We start from the raw sequence: 19,114 nt of genomic DNA on the forward strand, positions 1-19,114 counted from the left end.
AATAACTTTCATTATGAATTATAATGGTTCATTTAAGACCACCACTGAGGAGCTGCGTAAGCAAGCGGTTCGTGCATGTTCTCCATACTCTGTAAATGTAGAAAATTTAATTAACTTGGTGATGTCACACTTTATCTTTTTTTTTTTTTTTTAAAGATATTTTTGGGGCATTTTTAGCCTTTATTTGATAGGACAGACAAGTGTGAAAGGGGGGGAGAGACATGCAGCAAAGGGCCACAGGCTGGAGTCGAGCCCAGGCCGCTGCGGCAGCAGCCTTGTACATGGGGCGCCGCTCTACCACTAAGCCACCGACGCCCCACACTTTATCTTTTTGACAAGCTGGTTACACCAGTTATGTTGTACACATGTAAAGTGTGGGGGTTTGAAAGAATTGATATATTGAAAAAACAACAACTACTTCTTAAATTCCTAAAAGATACCCTAAAAGTTTAAATGACAACATGCAATAATATTGTCTATGAGAAGTTAGGAAGATATTTACTCTGTATTGCAGTGAAAAAGAGAATTATTGGCTACTGGGGGAGGCTGATAGAGGGTAAAGAAACTAAACTCAGTTGCTCAGCCTGCATAATACAAGTGTGTATGTGTCATGATGACTGTGGCTTGTCTCACTTCTGACTCACACATAAGTGTAACAACATCAACTCACTTTTGAATCAAGGCTAAAAGATCAGTTTATACAAAAGTGGCAAAATGAACTCAGAAGTATGTCACCATGTGGCGAAATAAAACAAATGTTTAACCAAAAGTGCTGACATAAACAACACCAGAATTCCTAAAGCTACTGGAAGATTGAAGGGTTGGAGTGACACCAGAGTATCTAATCTCTGTGGTGATAATGGTGTGGGAGATGAGTATCATATTTTGTTTGAATGTCCCAATGTAAGCTTACTGACTTCCAGAGAAAGGTATGAGCCAAAGTATTATTTAGACCATCCATCTATGTTTTAAATATTTTTGTTATTACAATCAGATAAGCCAAAAGTTATATACAAACTAGGTGATTTTTGAACAATGTCCTTCCTTTGTTTCAGTAACATTTGTTCCAAATTTTTGTTCTAGACAACTTTATTTTTTCATCGGTGCCTCATGTGCGTGTAATAATAGACTAATCTCCTTTGCCTTATTAATCCTCACCAGCCAGCAAGTAATATCTAATCCCACAACACAACTGAGAACATACAATGTGCAGTTACCCTTTTAAAAATATCAAGTACAATAACAGATTTAATTTTATTTTTTTCACCACACTGCATCACTGATCGAATCAAATACATTTTTAAATAGTGGATTTTGTGCTCTTAGAACTTCAATAAATTTCAACCTAAGAAATGAGAATTACATACATATATAAATTTTTATTAGTCAACAACATAAAAAAACTGTTTATAAATACATTTCTATGGGCTGCAAACATCTTGTGCACATTTCAAGAGCCAAAGAAAAACACCAGTATGACAAAGTCCATAAGTTTAATGCACTTATTTCTATAATACAGAATTATTTAGCCAAGGTATTACATGTTCGTATGTAAGATACATCCTTTGTTTTTTTGCATGTCCCCTGCTGCGCTCCATGTGAACTAACAGTCTCCTGAAGAAAATAAAAATACTTTATAAAGGCAACATAACATATATACAGTACAGCATATGTAAGGCTACTGGCCTAAATTTAAGTGAGGTCTTCAGTTTAGATTTACATTCAGTGATGAAATGATTTTATGATTTTAGCAATGCTTGTTTGCTTTCTTGTTGAGCGTTAGATGAGAAGGTGGATATCGCTCTCTAGTCTGTACACTAAATATGCGGCTACAGACTGGAAGCAGAGGAAAGTAGCTACTCCGATTCTGTCCATAAATTAAATAAATCAGCTTACCGGCACCTCTAAATTGGGATTCATACTCATAGGTTCTGTGTAGACACATACCCTGCACCATAGCCTAATGTGCACCTCCCCAGAAATTTAACTACACATCCTCCTGTTTATTTTAGTAGGCTGAAAACCATTAAAACTTAAGGGCCTATGTCCACATAATATTTCTTCTTCAACTTTTTTCAGTTGTTCCCAATGAGGAGGGAGCATATCAGCCATCATTTTTCAAAGCACACTGGCGTTTTCTGCAGCCGCTGCGAGCACTTCTATTTATAATCTCTAAACTTTTCAGAAAGGTGCTGGTGACGTCACTGCTGCTCTTTTCGCAAGGCTACTGTCACAGTGAAGACAGAAATTCTGTTTGTGGGAGCAGATCTGTCGGTGGACACTGGATGCTGCTGGTGGATTGTTGTGCTTTTGTCACTTTAACGTTGTCAGCTAAAGGCCAAAACACACCGGCGCTGTACGACGCGCGTCAAAACAGCCGCCCCCATTATTTTCTATTTACAAACCCACACCGGCGGCGGCTCGACACGCGTCAACGTGCCGTGGCACTTTACGCTATTGTCCTATTTTTCCAGCGTCGCCGCCCTTGAAAAAGCGCTATTTTGTACTTCCCAGCTCTCGCGGACTGGAGTGTGCAGTAGAAATCCGGTTGACGCCCCGCAGCATGATGCTTTTTGTGTGTGTTGGGGGCGGCACTTGACTCGCGTCAATGACGCTGCCGTCATATGACGCCGCTGGTGTGTTTTGGCCTTAACTGTGTCGTTGACCCTGTGTTAACATAGCATTGCATTAGCTACCTATAGCTAACATTAATGGCAAGATATTGTCGTCATAGCAACAAAACCCACGTGCAGCGCATCATTTTATAAAAGCCCTTGGAGCACTTTTTTATGAAGCCACCTCTTTTGTGCTAATGAAAAATGCTATGTGGACACAGGCCCTAAATTTACCTTTTTTTTCACAGATGAAAAAAAACAATAAATTGGAATTAGTGGAAAGCTCTGCTAGCAGCTAGGCTAACTTATACAATGTAAAATGCCTCAGGCTTGTGCTAATATCATTAGCATGTTGTATTTGTAGGGGAAACATGTCAAGTAAAAGACCGTTGTTTTGTTGGTGGATGCTGTGAGTTTCACTGCAGCTGATTTCTGTAATGTACCTTTGTTAAATGTTTCCGTTGTTCCTAGCTTCATATGAGTGGAGGAAAACTCCATTAGTGGCTAGGTTAATTTATGCAATGTAAAATGCCTCAGGCTTGTGCTAATAACATTAGCATGTTGTATTTGTAGGGAAAACGTGTCGAGTAAAAGACAGTTGTTGGTGAATCTTGTGAGTTACAATGCAGCTGAAATTTATAACGTTACCTACTGGCTTCATATGAGTAGAGGAAAACTCCACTAGCAGCTAGGTTAATTTATGCAGTGTAAAATGTCATAGGCCTATGCTAAGATTGTTAGCATGTTGTATATGGAGGGAAAACGTGTCTAGCAAAAGACAAGTGTTTTATCTGTAAACCTTGCAGGTTATAATGGAGCCAAATTATGTAGTTGTGTTTAATATTGTCACTATTGAGCCAAATTTAATGTGTTTTAAGTGTTTTTTTAATAAATCCAACTTTGCAGCCTTAATCAGCATTAAAATTCAGAAATTAAGAAAGGAACTCCAGGACAAAACCAGGACAAAAATAGTCCAGCATGCAGCTCCCCATTAACCCACAACTTGCCATTTTAACATTTCAGTTTTTGTGCAGATTTAACAAAATACGCTATAACGTGTGAATTAATTAGTTTCACAGTTGGTGGTAGGTTCACCTTCTGAAAGATCATGGCTGTTTCCAGCTGTTTCCCTCTTCCAGTCTTTGTGCTAAGCTAAGCTAACTGCCTGCTGGCTATAGTTTCATGTTTAACTTACAGATATGAGATTGATGTCAATATTCACATCTAACTCTAAGCAAGAAAGCAAGATGGTGTATTTCCAAAAATGCTAAACTATTTCTTTAAGTAGGTCTTGTGAATGGATAATATGCAGCCCAGTTGCCAGAGGAAAATGTTGGCACTGCACATTTCTGCAAACCAAAAACACGTAACATTTGTATGTTTCCTACGTACCATACAAATGTTTCTAAACCGACGGAGTATATGAGTTGATTTTGTCATCTGGAGGGGAAGGGCACCGTAGATGGCCTGACACCTGGGAGAGACACCTGCCAGGCTGCAGACCACTGTTCAAGACCAATAAAGACCAAAATGCACACTTAGCTCTTCATTGCTAAGTTCTGAGCAGCCAAATGTGATTATTTTTTAGTGAGCTGTCACTGTTTTTACGCCGGACATAGTGCCACAAAAAGAGGCTGTTTTTTACTGAGACATTGCTACGTTTCCCGCCGGAATAGTGCCATCAAAAGCGGGTAGTTCAAGCCAAAACATGAGCTTTTCTTAACCATTTATGCCAAACACAACCACAAGTTCCACCTATCTGCTAGCGTATATAATTGCATACAAATGTAACGTATCCATAGTTTGCCGAAATGTATGCCTACATTTTTTCAGGCGAAAGGGTTGTAACATGTCAGTAAACAACAAAACAAGCACTCCTGTTGCAGCCACACTCTATGTGACAATAAATGAATAAGTAATTTTTCCCCTCGTCAAAGAAATTGGAAGAATAACTTTCTTAACAGTAGTGTAATACTTAAATATGGTAATGAGTTCATACAAAAAAATGCTCTGCAGTGGTAGACAGAACAGACAGCAGGCACTGTGGCTACAATAAGGCGTCTCACTCAGCCTTCATTTGGTCCCTGACATCAGAAGGCAGGGTTTCAAACAGTGTCTCTTCCACCATAAGGCCACTGCGCTTCAAAGCACGACAGCAACCGAGCTCTTGGGGCAGGAACTCAAAGTGGTTGCATTTGAGGTCCAAGTATGTCAGAAGAGCTAGGTAGGAAATTTTTGGTGAGAGTATGGACAACGAGTTTTTGCCGAGCTTTAGTGTTTTGAGCTTTTTGCAAAAGAAAAGCTCATCTGGTAGATTTTCGATTTTGTTGCAGGTGACAGAGAAATACTGGAGACTCTGAAGGACTCCGATTTCTGGAGGGATGAATCGGATGTCATTGTTGGACAGGTCCAGGTAGCGCAGCTTGTTACACAAGAACAGGTGCGAAGGCAAAATCTCGATCTTGTTGTGGCTGAAGTAGAGGCGCTCTAGGCTGCCGAGCTTCTTGATATGCTCCGGGATGTACATGATGCCATTATACCAAAGTTTGAGGCAAGTGAGTTTTCGAAGATGCTGGAAGCTGATGATCTCCTCTATTGAGCGAAGGTTGTTCTCTTTCAGGTCAAGCTCTTGCAGATTCGTTAGGCTGAAGATTGCATGCGGGATGCGTTCCAGATCACAACGCACGAGTTCCAACTCGACCAGGTTGGTCATCTTTTTCAGGTTGTTGAGCATTACTAGCTTAGTGCCATCATTGTGTAAGTACAGGCGCTGCAGGTGGCTGGAAACATCCACGATAGACTGGGGTATCTTGGTCAAATTACTCTTAAGGGAGAGAGTTTTCAGGCACTTCAACTCCCGCAGCGACTCAAGAACTATATTTTTGGAGGCATCAGGGCTCAGAGACCCGGTGAGATAGAGCTCCTCTAAGCTGCGCAGGCCATACATCCAGTTTGGAAGTTCCCTGTTATCATCGAATTTCACACGAAGCACTTTCAGGTTCTCTTTGAGGAAGGAGGTAGCTGTTGTGTGCAACTTTAGAGAGCATTGGTAAAGAGACAGCTCCTGAAGGTCTTCCAGCTGAGAGATTGAAGCAGGGATGGTGACATTGTTGATGATCTCCAGCTTGAGCGACTGCAGCTCCGTCAACTCAAAGACAGTGTCGGGTAACCCAGGGAGCATGAACAGCTGAAGTTCAAGTCTGTTGTTGCCGTTAGTCTGCAGTCTCTGGCGCAATTTCTCCGGGGTCCACTCATGATTGAGGTTCAGCTGTTTCAGTTTGTTCTCACTGACCTCAGAGAGAAAAACTGCAAATCGTTTGGAGTACAGCGGGTCATACTGATCGATCATGTGTAGCATGAAAGCAAAGTCATTTTTGACGTCCGGGATGTCGTTGATGCCTGTTTCCTGTCGCACATACTCAAAGGAGTATTCTTTCAGTGAGCGGTAAAACAGCCAGTAAGAGGTGTAAAGGCTTGTTAACCCATAGACAGCTACTAAACACAGGTAACAGTAAGACAGCTTAGAAAACAGGTGAGCCATTGTGTGATTACATTCAAAATCTTTGTAGCCTGTCATGTCTTGGATCTCAACTTCGCAACGCACTCTGTTCCGCACTTTATTGACGAGAGAGCTATTATAGGCAATGATCAGGAGGAATTTAAACACCTTGAACACTGTCTGACGAACGTACATAAGATACAGGATGTCTCCTTCCTCAACGTGCAAACGGAACTTCTTCACCTTTTCAAAAAGAGCTTTAGCTTGTTCACCCTCTTTTTTATCAAGAACACTTGCTGATGGCTTTTCAACTACAATCTTTTCCGGGATCGACCGGAGGGACTGTGTCTTCTCCAGGCTTCCTTCTCCAGGAGACACAATGATGTTGGACCTTGAGGTGGCGCTCTTTTTATGGTCCTTTTCCTCGGGATTTTCTCCGGACACCTCCGACAAAGCTCGTGTGGTCCACGGAGAGTCGAAGCACTTGCCAAGCATGGAGATAAAATGCTCTATTTTAGAGCTCGAGCCGGGGAATTTGAACCAGAAGTTGCTGCACACCATGAAAACAAGAGTGTGTATAAGAACCAAATAAGGAAAGTACTTGGCATACCAGTGCAGAGCCTTCTCATAACACATCTGATTGATGAAACTGTACTGTTGAAGATCCAGATCTGTTTTCAGGCCTGTCATTTCTTTTGGTATGGCTGATATGTTGGGCTGCAGATGTAACAGTGATTTCACTTCCACTTCACTTGTGTTCTCCGAAGGCACCGGCACTCTCTGAGGAAGGCATATGATTTTATCTTGCATTACCTGAAACGAAATGTAGAAAAAAAACAAAGATTAGAGAAACTAAAAAACATTATTTCGTAATTGTCCTCACCAACGCAGCCTCATGCATTACTTTAAGGCAGGACTGCTTTTAGTCTGAAGGCCCACTTATTCCCCTTCACCACCAACATTAGTGCACATATGAGAGTTTCTTTAAACGTAAATCCCTCCCATTGCAAGTAGACAAGTATGCCTCCATTTTGTTTTTTTCCTGGTGTGTCATGAATGTGCCAGAAAACATGCAGATTGGAGCCAAAGCCGATTAATATGTGTAACAGCTGGGAATGCCAATTGTAACCTTTTACACTAAAAACCAGATGTTAGTAGGAGTTATTGGGTTTTTTGTCCAGTGGGAAAGGGGCTGTGAAGAGACCTGAATTACCCAGATGAATATTACCTGGAGAAAGCCAATTTATTGGGCATCTGAATGCAAAATTATCAGTGATCATCATCTGCACGCTACATCACCATCAACCGCCATATGCGCTCAAGTATGGAGACACACTGAGGGGCACAAACTGTGCTGCTGAATCTATTGTGCATGAGACCCAGGAGCGTCAAAAAATGGCAGAATTAGAGTCTGGTTCAAGCATAGACTGTATATGAAGATGGACAACACGTCTCCACTTATCCCCACTGTAGAAGAGTGAGGCTAAAATATCTTGCTTACTGCTACTGCCATCTTGTTCGGTTCTGGTGACATCATATATATCGATATCCGTGGTATCAAGTTTCCCGCCCATACACCCGTCCAACCAATCATTTGCAGTGCCACAGAATGTGAACCCAACTGGCTCACACAGTTGTCAATCATGTTATAAAATCCCCATTTTATAGCATTAAGTAACTAATTGAAGCCAAACCTGTCAGAAAAACAAACACTTGTTCATACAGCAGCCTGATAAAAACTTACTTGCAGTTCTAGGTGTCCGGTCAACAATTTTACAGACCCCTCTTTTTCAGTGGTGGACAAATGCTGCAATACCGCAAGTGGCCACTGGGAAAGCAAGACTTGGCTGTATTCCTGGGGATGTGGTTTGGCAGAGGCTCTTTCCCATCTGCAGTAATGTGTTGACACACTGCCAACAAAGAGCTTTATAGAAGTACTCATGGTGTATAAAGTGAACTTGCTGCACGTTTACAAAGATTTACAGTGACCAGGTTAATACGGTGCATTTTATGATGACCTGTGTGACCTGATGTCTTTCAGTAACCTGGGTTACTGAGTGCATGTAAACAAACTGGACAAAACACTGGACAAAAGCTGGTGTCAGTGAACATCCGTAAACTGCCTGCCTTTGGTGAATGACGTTAAACTGGTGCTTCACTCTGCAATGCTAATAACAGGAAATGGGCACTTAAATTCAATGGTGGCCGGGCTGAAGGGGAAACACTCCTTGTTTGGAGTCAGATAATCTGAGACTATTACAGTATGTCAATGCTCACTAGCTACATTTGTGAGGAGTGAATAAAACAGGACATTATTACTGTAGTAAGGGCAATGCAGCTGTGATGCAGCACATCAGACTGAAGTGCAAAGTCAGGTCTGCTCGGGTCTCTGAGGAGCTGCTCTGCAGAACATTACAGTCTCATTCTCCCTCTGTGTGTGTTTCTCCCCCTACATATAAATGCACATATTACTGTGTGAAGCAATGAAGGCACTACACAAAATGGCATGTTGATAATATCCTGACTTATGAAGTAAACTTGACTAGGTAAACAATTATCCACTCATTTACTAACTGTTAGATCATGTCCAAACACTGTTACAGTGAGATCTGGGAACAATAGCTGCTTCGACTCTGACAAATATCCTGTTAACAGTTTTTCTGAAAATGTTTTGGTATAATTTCTGGGATTTACACTACTGAGTGCTGCAGGAGCCAAAATAACGACCCTTTTTCCACATAGAGAGAGATTTTAAGCACCAGGCCACAAGAGTTTGGAATCTTATGTTTACTAAAAGGGGGCTGGGTGGGTAAATGTTTCCACTGGTAAACTCCTGTCGGGCTGAATGCTTCCTTTGCTGCTCAGTCCAGGTTGTAAAAGCAGGGAAATAGTGCTTTTGAGCTGGTGCCAGTGCAGGAGACAGAGCAGTAATGTTCTATCAGAGAGCCTGTGCTTGTGCTAGTAAATTAAATTACTCTAGATTTAATAAAAGAAACAGTAGGACAACTCCTTTTATCTCATAAACATGCTGCAGTTCAAACTCATGTTACATTAGCGTGCATTAGCCACAACTCTCCCTCACTGTCATTTGAAAAGTGGAAGCACAGGCAGCACAAGCCATTACATAACCTTATGCAACACATGAAGGTGGAGCCCGTACGTCACTGACCTGAAGAGTGCATCCAAAGACGCCGATCATGAGCATGATTACAGACAAGTAGTCGGTGAACACATCCCACCACGGCTTCAGGACTCTGAACGCTGGCTGCTGTTCAGAGAACTGCCGGAATTCCATCACAGGAATCATGATACCTTTAACAAAAGAGAAGAAAATATCCACATAGCTTTTAGTCAGTACAATGGGACAAATGGTTTGGCAACAGAGGGGCAAAACAATGACATCATTTAATTCACAGTATAAAGGATATTCCGGTTTATAACGGCTCACAGCAGAGTTCAGCCTTTATTAATGACCCCCTCACGATTAACTGTAATAACAAGTTTTTATCTTGTGCAGGGCAGGGTGATGTGAAACAACCCAACACACTCTCACTCCTAAAGCGGGATTTATATTTCTGCGTCAAATCGGTGCTGTACCTACGGTGTAGTCTCTGCATCAACATACCTTACGCTACAGCATGTGCACCTTCCCAGAAATGTAACTACACGTCACGGCAACACAGACCTCCTGTCTATTTCTGTAAGCTGAAACCATTTCCCTCAGTGGAAACAAAGCTTTTATTTACTTTAATTTCACAGATAAGAAACAATAAATTGTGAAGACAATAAAGCTTCCACAAAATAGCATTTTAACTCTTCTCTATGATTTATCCTGGCTTCATATGAGCAGAGGAAATCTCTGCTAGCCGCTAGGCGAATTTATACAATGTAAAATAGCTTTGTGCTAATAACGTTCGCATGTTATATTTGTTTGGAAAACGTGTTTAGTATAAGACAGTTGTTTTATTGGTGAACCTTGTGAGTTGTAACAGAGCTGAATTTTTTAACATTACCTTTATGAAATGTTGCTGTTGTCCCTGGCTTCATATGAGTAGGGGAAAAGTCTGCTAGCCACTAGGCTAATTTATACAATGTAAAATGCCATAGGCTTGTGCTAGAAACATTAGCATGTTATATTTGTGGGGAAAATGTGTCCAGATAAAGACAAGTGCTTTGTCTGTGAATGCTGCGAGTTATAGTGAAGCTGATTTGTGTACTGTGTTTATTTGTTTATTTAGCACGTATTTAAAAATAAGTTAACATTACAATTACCATAAAAAAATTGACAATCAGTAATACAATTACCATTAAAACAATTTACAGTCGGTGATTTAAGAACATCTTTTTAGGAAAAAAATAAATAAATAAAAGAACAATGAGAACATGCAAGGAGGTCCAAAAAACCCTCAAGGGGCTTGACAAGAGGACTTCACTAGATAAACATTAAATTAAACATTGTCATGTGCATAAAGGCATGATATCACACTCACACCCACACCCTCACACACACACACACACACAGATACAGAGATCAGGTCGTTGTTATTGATATAGCAAGAAATGTTTCACTGATTTCTTAAATGATTCATAAGAAAGTTTAACAAAGTGGGGAGGAAGAGAATTCCCTAACATGGAACCTCTGTGAGAGATCTTAAATTGGGATGAAATAGTTCGCGATTGAGGAGGTCGGAGCTGGGATGCTTTTCAGGTTAAAAAATTGTGAAATTGATTGTTTGGGGAAAAGAAATTGTGAAAGAAAGTAGGAAGTGTTTTATTTAAAGAACCATATACAAATTGAGTAATTTGGAGCTTATTAATCTGATAAATATTGAGAATGCCAATGCTAATGAATGACTTCTTGGAGCTGAAAAGGCAATAATTCTCATAGCTTGTTTTTGTAACCTACAAATTGGTTGCAGTTTTGTCCGGTGAGTACTGGCCCAGGCAATGTTGCAATAACTGATAAAGGGATCAATCATAGAATAATAAAGGTTGAGGGAAACTTTTGTGTCTAAAAGATAACGAATTTTTCCAATTATTCCAATATTTTTTGCAATTTTAGATTAAATAAATGAAAAGTGAGGCTTCCAGGATAGGTTTCTATCAATTAGTACACCAAGAAAATTAGTTGATTCAACATTAGCTATTGAAACATTATCAATCAACACTGTTATATTCTCGGTGAGCTTCTTGTGATTGTAACTAAACAGAATAAAATTTGTTTTCTTAATGTTTAGTGACAATTTATTGATTTTGAACCATTTGGAGATTTTGTCTAACTCTTCATTGACAACTTTCATAATTACATTAGGATTTCTATGGGAATAAAACAAACTAGTATCATTAGCAAATAAAATTTTGGATAGCTGATCTGATACATTGGACAAATCATTGATATAAATAAGAAATAACAATGGCCCGAGGATTGATCCCTGGGGAACACCACATTTTATAGTAAGAGGGGGAGAGTTCACTCCTTTAAAAGCAACAAATTGTTTTCGGTGCTCTAAGTAACTGGTAAACCACAACAATGCCTGCTCATCCAGTCCCAAATATTTCAATTTTTGTAACAAAATAAGATGATCTATGGTGTCAAATGCTTTTGACAAATCTAAGAAAATTCCAATGGTGTATTCTTTGTTATCATTGGCTCTGTGTAATTCATTACTAAGATGGGTAATAGCCATGTAGGTGTGTAGTGTGAAACTGTCTCTATTAAGCCATGTTTAATGTGTGTTTGATAAACTTTTCAGCACTTCACAGAAACCCTACCGCCGTCCAGTGTTTTGGAGGTGTAACTGTATCAAAAAATGGCATTTTTATACTGGTTGTTATTTTCTCCTCTCAGCCATTTCCACATAGTTAGAAAATGTTGGCTGTGCACAAACCAGGACCAGGAAGTGTGTCAGGCTTTGAAGACAATTTTCAAAGTGGCCAAATAGTGCATTTACACAGACACGTCACGTGATGCCATAAGGCCCAGACAGACTTTTTCCAGTAGACTTACACTGGGAAAGAGATGTCTGTAAATCAAAGGATACATTTTTGTGAGCATCACAACCCCGGCAAAATGACTCCTTTCACTATTTGAATTTTATCTATTTGATCCAGTAACATTTGGAGAGTCTAGATGAGTCTCAAAATTAAATCATTATCACCCTTCTAGTTAGCAAAGTGCTAAACCAGAAGTAGCTGTCTCAAGTCTCTAAGGTGCCTGCTCTTTGTGCCACATGTCGGAAAAGCTGTGCTGATCATCTGGGTAATTTCATATGCTGCAAGTGAATGGTTTTGGTTTCATGTACCACTGAGCAACTTTGATCGCAATGAACAGGGCGTCACCTCCAATGCTGTGTCCAGTACTCGGACGGTGAAAGCCAGCTGCATGGGAAGGGGCGTGTCTGATGATGTGACATCACTTTGGCCATACGAACACTCGTGAAGCTACAGATTTGTCCTCCACGGTCCGTGTAGACCCATATGTGGATGTCCATGCACAGCCCATTTTTTGTACGCCTAGCAAGCGAGCCGCCTGTGCATACTCCATTTACAGTGGTAAAGACAGTGTTTAGTTGGATATTCACTCCAGTACCAGCGGCATCGCTTACCAAAATTTCATCCAATGTTGGCAGCAGCAGGATGGTTAGCTCACCTCCCAGCCTTCCTGTTTGTAGGGGCTGACGCCAAACTGTAATTATAGTATTGATGGAACTGCGTGCATGTCTATGCATCTGTTCACAGACATCCGCTGCAGACAGTATGTCCTCGCCTTAAATCTCGTTAATCCTGGACCTCTAAACCCAACGAGTCCTCCTTTGCCAGTCTCCAGAGCGGCTATGAACCTTCAATTTTCCCACCTTGTCCTCTTTGGCATTAGCTCAGTAGAAAACAGAGACCAGCAAATACAAATGTTTCCTCAAACTGTTGAGTCCCTCTGAAGCGGAGCTCCAACATTACACAAATGCACATTACAAATGTAATTATTTAAAAGTCAGTGCCCCCATAAGAATAACTTATGACTCATTTTGTAGAGCTTGTGTTTGGACATTGACTTCACAGTCTCAGAGGCCAGCTTGTTTGTGAAGTGGCTTCCCACACGACGACTGACAAAACTGAATTAAACCAGATCTCATCCCTTCCGTTGTTTACACACAGCACGGTCTTCAAACTATTAATCTCTTCAGAGACTTTAAAACCTGTCTTTGGTAAGAGCTGTAGCATGCAGACGAGTGGTGTATCCCTGATGCAGCTTTCTGCTCACACTCTCCGTGGTCACCTTCTGTAAAGAGCTTACTCCAGCTGCAAGTGTCCTATTTCCAATATCAGTCTGGCAGCGAGTTGGCTGCAGTGTCATTCAAACTTAAAAGGCCTCGTCGATGAAAATTCTGCAGGAGCACCAATGATTTTTGTAGTAAAACATCTTAGTGTGGAAAACATTTAGCATGAGTCTATCACAGCCATTGGATCGGCTGGAACAGCAATAAAAATGCTAAGAATTTAAAACACCATCCAAATACAAACATGTATTGTGTGTGTATAGAATTTTGAGCAGGTATAATGAATAACCTACAAGGTGCCAGACCATAATGTACAGTGTTTTATTATCTGCAACTCCACAGTGCCAAAGAGACAGATGCTGTCAATAGCTGAATACATCCACACTCACACTTAAGTTCATTATTAATGAGTTTAGCGGTAAGGAATCATTGAATAGGTTGCTAAAAGCCTGGGGGCTTTTAGAGAGATCATATTTTTGATAGTTCAATTAAGTTTTCCACACAAAATGTCTTTACTGATTCTTCCATCTCAGTCTTCCATCTCACAGCAGGCAGGATGGGTAGGAGCCACTCAGGGGTGTTTACACCAGACTGTCTACGGATGGTTGACTTTAAAGGGTCAGTTCAGCCAAATTACAAGACACATTTTTCTCACTTAGCTCCAGTTGTATCTATCCATGCCAAGGTTTGAGAAATCCATCTCGCTGGAATTTTGTTGCTAACACTGGTACATGTTTGTTTAATTTTGAAAAAGCAGAAACATCTGTATCCTGGAACAATGAAACTCAGGACGCGTTCACACTGGCACTGTTTGGTCCGCTTTAAACGATCCCTGGTCCGCTTCCACAGATAGTTCGGTTCGTTTGGAGTGGTGTGAACGCTCATTCAAACTCTGGTGCGGACCAAATGAGCAAACCCTGGTCTGCTTGAAAGCTGGGGGTCTCGGTTCACTTGCAAATGAACCCTGGTGTGGTTCGCTTACAGTGGGAAATGCAACTGGACTATCCAGGGAACCAAAGAAAGGAAGTAAACCAAAGAAAGGACGTAGAGCGCAGTGCATTTTGGGTAGCAGGCACTTATTGATATATGGTCAGAGGACTATATATCGCAGTTGCTTGCGGCTACCCACAATGGATTTCCGTTTTCGGTCCTGGCCAATCAATGAGCCAGGTTTTCTTCTTCCTCATGCTTATTTTCTTCCTGCTCAGTGGTCGTTTCGGGCAATACCGCCCCCAAATGAGCAGCAGTTGTAACTGTGTGACGTTGTTCAGGCGGTTTGGTCCGCTGTGTAGTGTGAAAGTGAACCGAACCAAATGAAGGTGTGAAATTTTTCGGCATTCTCCACCCAGTTGAACCGATTCCCCCGGACTATCCTGGTGCAAATGCGCCCTCAGACATCACTGTGAACAGTTTTTACTGAAGCAACTTTTTAAAGAAATAAATAATCCCTGTGAAAAGTGTTAATTTTTCGGGTGTTTTCCTACGAAAAACAATGCACCAAAATTCGTACATATCCCACGTGTTTTGAAAGGCTGCCCTCACTTGACCAACACGTTGATGGCAGTAAACAAGGCAGCAGTCCTGAGAGGTAGGTCCCAACCATATTTCTTTTCCTAAATCTAACCTCCATAACTTAACGTTAATTACGTAATGGTACGTTAAGGACGAAATGTCAAAAAACGAAATTGTGCCAGGGACTTTCCCCTGGAGTTGCATGTTCGGATGCTTGTGAACATTGAGTCATTTTAAGGTACATTCCCACCAGATTTCTTTCCATAAACCTAACCTCCTTAACTTAGCTTAAATTACGTAATGGTACGTTCAGAACGAAACATCAAAAAACAAACTTTCGCCTGGGACTTTGCACTGGAATTGTGTGTTAGGTAGCATGTAAACTTTGAGTCATTTTAAGCAACGTCCTCACCATGTTTCTTTTCCTAAACCTAACCTCCATAACTTGACGTTAATTACATAACTGTACGTTAAGGAAATACTTTTACAAAGTACTGTACTTAAGTACAAATTTGCTGCACTTGAGCGTTCTGTATTTCAGCCAGAAATAAATGTTGGCATTGTACATTTATGCAAACCATAAATATGTTAGGGTTAGGGTTATCTATCTATCTATCTATCTATCTAAAACATGATCTTTTCTTAACTATAACAAAGTCTTTTCTTTGCCTACACCTTCCCACACGTTAACTTTCGTGTTGTTGAGTCCACGCCCCTTCTAGTTGTTGAAGTTTTTAGGTATCTGCTACATAATAATGTATGTTTTATTTATTAATTTTGTGAGAGCTTTATGCTCACTATTTTATACTTCTACTCCACAACATTGTAAAATTGGGCTTCTCAGTCCATAAAAATTATTTGTAGTTACTTTGAAGATTACGATTTTACACACAAAACAAAAGATAAACTTTTATTGGGGGCTTTTGAACTGTGGATTGATTTTCTGTCAATGCTCTGGAGTCCTCACACAGATTTCTTGTATTGCTGAATGACAGACTGCTTATCTTGCATACTGATGACCTACTTTAGTTAAAAACGTGTATATTTTTGTTCAGGGAGTGACAGGAAGGGATGAGAGCAGCACAAACTGCAACCTAACAATGGCGATAAACCCAGCCTACAAATTTATATATATATGCACAGTTTTACTGTTGATACTCAGAGTATATTTTGATTGGACTTAAAGGACTGTTAAGAGTAGGACATTACATGGTACATGGTATTACAGCTTTTCACTTTGATAAAAGATCTGATTACTCCTTCCACTACTGGTGTTCTGTCGGGTTATCCAGCTGCAGGGCAGTTGATACTGATCATGGTTATTGCTTTTTTTTAGATGTCATTTTTCAATAATGGGCGCACCACAAACTAATTTACTGTATTAAAGACATACTCTGGCAATTAAACATTGCACCTTCCTAAAGATGGTGAGCTCACAAGACTCACATAATCAAAAGAATGGTCAAAAATTAAGCAGCGAAGGCAGAGAAATTCTGACTTCTAAAGTCCCAAAAAACACTGGATCCTACGTTTCCCATAATGTAGTTCTATAGCATCTTTTGTTAGACCCTCTTTCCCTCCTACATGCCCAAGTCTTTCAAACCCCGGCCCCATGAGGAGCGCTTGGCTTTGAAGCCCCGCCTCCAACACTGAATGCAATCTTTAGTGCTATATCGTAGGCAACTGGACTTACTTGAGTTTCTTGAAGACCTTTCACTTCTCATCCAAGAGGCTTCTTCAGTGGGGTCTCATTTATAAAACAGTGCATAGGATCCATAACAAAAATGAACGTAAGGAAAAATGTATTCAATCAGACTTCCACTTCACCATCTGCGTCGCCAGTATACAGTCTCCAAAATGTTCGTAAGCATGGGTCAAAGTTTCTCCCATCAAGTCTGTTTTTATAGATCACAACTGGGGGAAGTGGCGTACGCCTCTTTCAGGCCACATTTTGTACGTGCTCGAGGTTTATGAATGAGACCCCAATTGCCTACGATATAGCACTTAAGTCCGGTTTCCACCAACCACTTTCGGTATGGTACCTTTGGAACCAAAAATAACCCTTCAGACATGGTGCCGTCCAGCACTCGCTGTATTTCCCCGTCAGCGGTGACACAGATGGAAGTCTGCACCTCGTTTATCGTCCACAGAACGAGGCTGCACGGTGACATTTTCAGGACAAAATAGAACAGGCTGCAGTTAGAGTCTCTCTCCATGGGATATTTAAAAATAGCAGCTTTGAGCATTTAGTCCTTCTCAGGCAAGCTCAGGGGTTTAGTGTTTAGTGTCACAGGAACGACGTTCTGCTACACTTTTTTTTCTAAGAGTGAGGATAAGAATATGTGCCGTCCTGGTTGAAATTAAAATATATATGAACACTTGAAGATCCACTCATTACTAAAAGTGTATGTCATATTAAAACTAAAGTGATGGTCAGAGTTGTCATATGGAAATTTAAGGTGTGTTGATTGATTCATGTCATCAGTTCATGCATTGAGTAACATTACAAGTAAATGTTCCACCTTAAAAGTCCCCGGCAGTCGGCCCAGTGAATTAAATTATTATTTTCTCTGACTCCAGCTGCTGAGAGGCAGCAAAACATCCTTTATTTTTATAATAACAGTCTAATAAAACTCTGCACGGTATGAACAATGGTTACATGAGCATCTCCACCTTTTAGTACCAGATCTGTGTGCTAGGTACCCCAACAGAGGGGGGACCAAAAATGGGGACAGTACGGAACGGTTCCATTGGTACCATCCATAACTTTTCACAGTGGAAACTGAAAAAAGTGTACAGAACTGAACCGTACTGCTCGGTGGAAATGGGGTTTAAGATTACCATGACCTGGATGACTGAGAATCTTCACCAACACACTGTATGCAGTTCTGTCTTCAGTCCCACGTTCAGACCTTTCACTTCCAGTGTATGATGCAGGCTTTCTGTTGAAAAAAACCCAGAGTGTATGACGCAGGATGACATCATCAGTAGTGTTCTTGCGTAAAGTGAATCATGTGGAAAATCCAAGGAGTGTCCCTTTAAGGTTTAAGTATGAATAAAAGTTATGCTTATAAAATCAAATATACTCACATGGCAAGATGCCAACAGTGGTAAGTGAGAAGTGTCCAGCCCTTTAAAATTTTTAATAATAGGGTGGAATCATGAAATAAAAATAGCTCCTGGGTTCTGTGTGTGAAGTCTGTAGTTTGCATTAGGAAAAATCCTGTCACCCCCCTGGATGAGTCAGCCATTGAGTTGAGCTGACCAGGCCATATCCTTGTCCCTTCCTGACAGGAAATTTGTCCGAATCCCAGATATCCAAAAACAGACATGTTTGGAACACACCCAGCCCCAGGCACACAAAAACTCCTGTCTCGTTAAGGACATGAGGAAGAAAAAAAACTACCCGCATTGCAGAAAGCATATCTTGTGTGATATTAATGAGACACACTTTTATAGACTTTATGTTGAAACGGAAGCTTGTGGAAAAGTGCGAATACAGAGAGAGGAGCTGTGGTTCAACCTGAGATCAGCACAAAGCATCATTAAGTCATCCGGTTAGGAGCTTCCCGTTAGAATAGATTTAAGGCTTGAACGCGGCTTTGAGGCTCGTGTACACAAACTAGCGCCTGGTCACAGTGACTGTTTGTCTACAGCAGGTAAAGTAACGGTGATCTCAGTGGAAACTAGTTGGTGAGACGCGCCGCCGACCGCAGATGACGCGATGTAGACGTCGCACCAGTATGCTGTGTATCAAACCTACATTATCACAGTGTTGGTGGCTGTGGTGGTGGTTTACCTTCCTTTAGGTGAGAGCTGGAGATGAGGATGTTCGGCTTTCATGCGATCAGGTCCCGGATCATGATGTGCGCGGTCCGCAAACCTTCCTGGATCCTCGGCCGGTCGGACCATGCAGGCATGTAGTGTCAGGCGGAGGGGCGTGGACTGGAGAGGAGACCGAGCTGAGACTTTAGGGTTTGTGATCGATGTTGTTTATGAGACAGCTGAGAGGGGACAGGGGCCAAAGCTGCAGCACTCCTCTGCTAATAACACTCACAATAACACCACCATCCGCCTGCATGCTTATTAGATATGTGTTCTCACTTGTCTTTGAATAAAAGTTATCTCAGTTTTATTTAGGCCATTCAGTGCTGGAGGAAGTACTCACATTCTGGGCTCTTAAAACAATGTAACCTACAAAGCAGTAAAAGTCC

General features: G+C 41.0%; 1 protein-coding gene across 1 annotated transcript; it reads right to left on the reverse strand.

Moving 5' to 3' along the window:
* Positions 1 to 1,359: 1,359 nt before the first annotated feature.
* On the reverse strand, positions 1,360 to 18,850 carry lrrc8c (leucine rich repeat containing 8 VRAC subunit C). The gene is made up of 3 exons (XM_033621009.2): positions 18,700 to 18,850; positions 9,284 to 9,426; positions 1,360 to 6,927 (listed from the first exon to the last, which is right to left on the reverse strand). Exons 2-3 carry the CDS (start codon positions 9,419 to 9,421, stop codon positions 4,678 to 4,680), a joined length of 2,388 nt encoding a protein of 795 aa, XP_033476900.2. The 5' UTR covers positions 9,422 to 9,426; positions 18,700 to 18,850; the 3' UTR covers positions 1,360 to 4,677.
* Positions 18,851 to 19,114: the final 264 nt, after the last annotated feature.

Source organism: Epinephelus lanceolatus, chromosome 6, assembly GCF_041903045.1.
Source record: "Epinephelus lanceolatus isolate andai-2023 chromosome 6, ASM4190304v1, whole genome shotgun sequence".
Lineage (NCBI taxonomy): Eukaryota > Metazoa > Chordata > Actinopteri > Perciformes > Serranidae > Epinephelus > Epinephelus lanceolatus.

Excerpts from the sequence above, each read along its gene's own strand:
- lrrc8c (XM_033621009.2), bottom strand. The coding sequence starts at position 9,421 with ATGATTCCTGTGATGGAATTCCGGCAGTTCTCTGAACAGCAGCCAGCG. Across the intron at positions 6,928-9,283 it reads TCTTTGGATGCACTCTTCAG|GTAATGCAAGATAAAATCAT; the intron begins GTCAGTGACGTA and ends ATTTCGTTTCAG.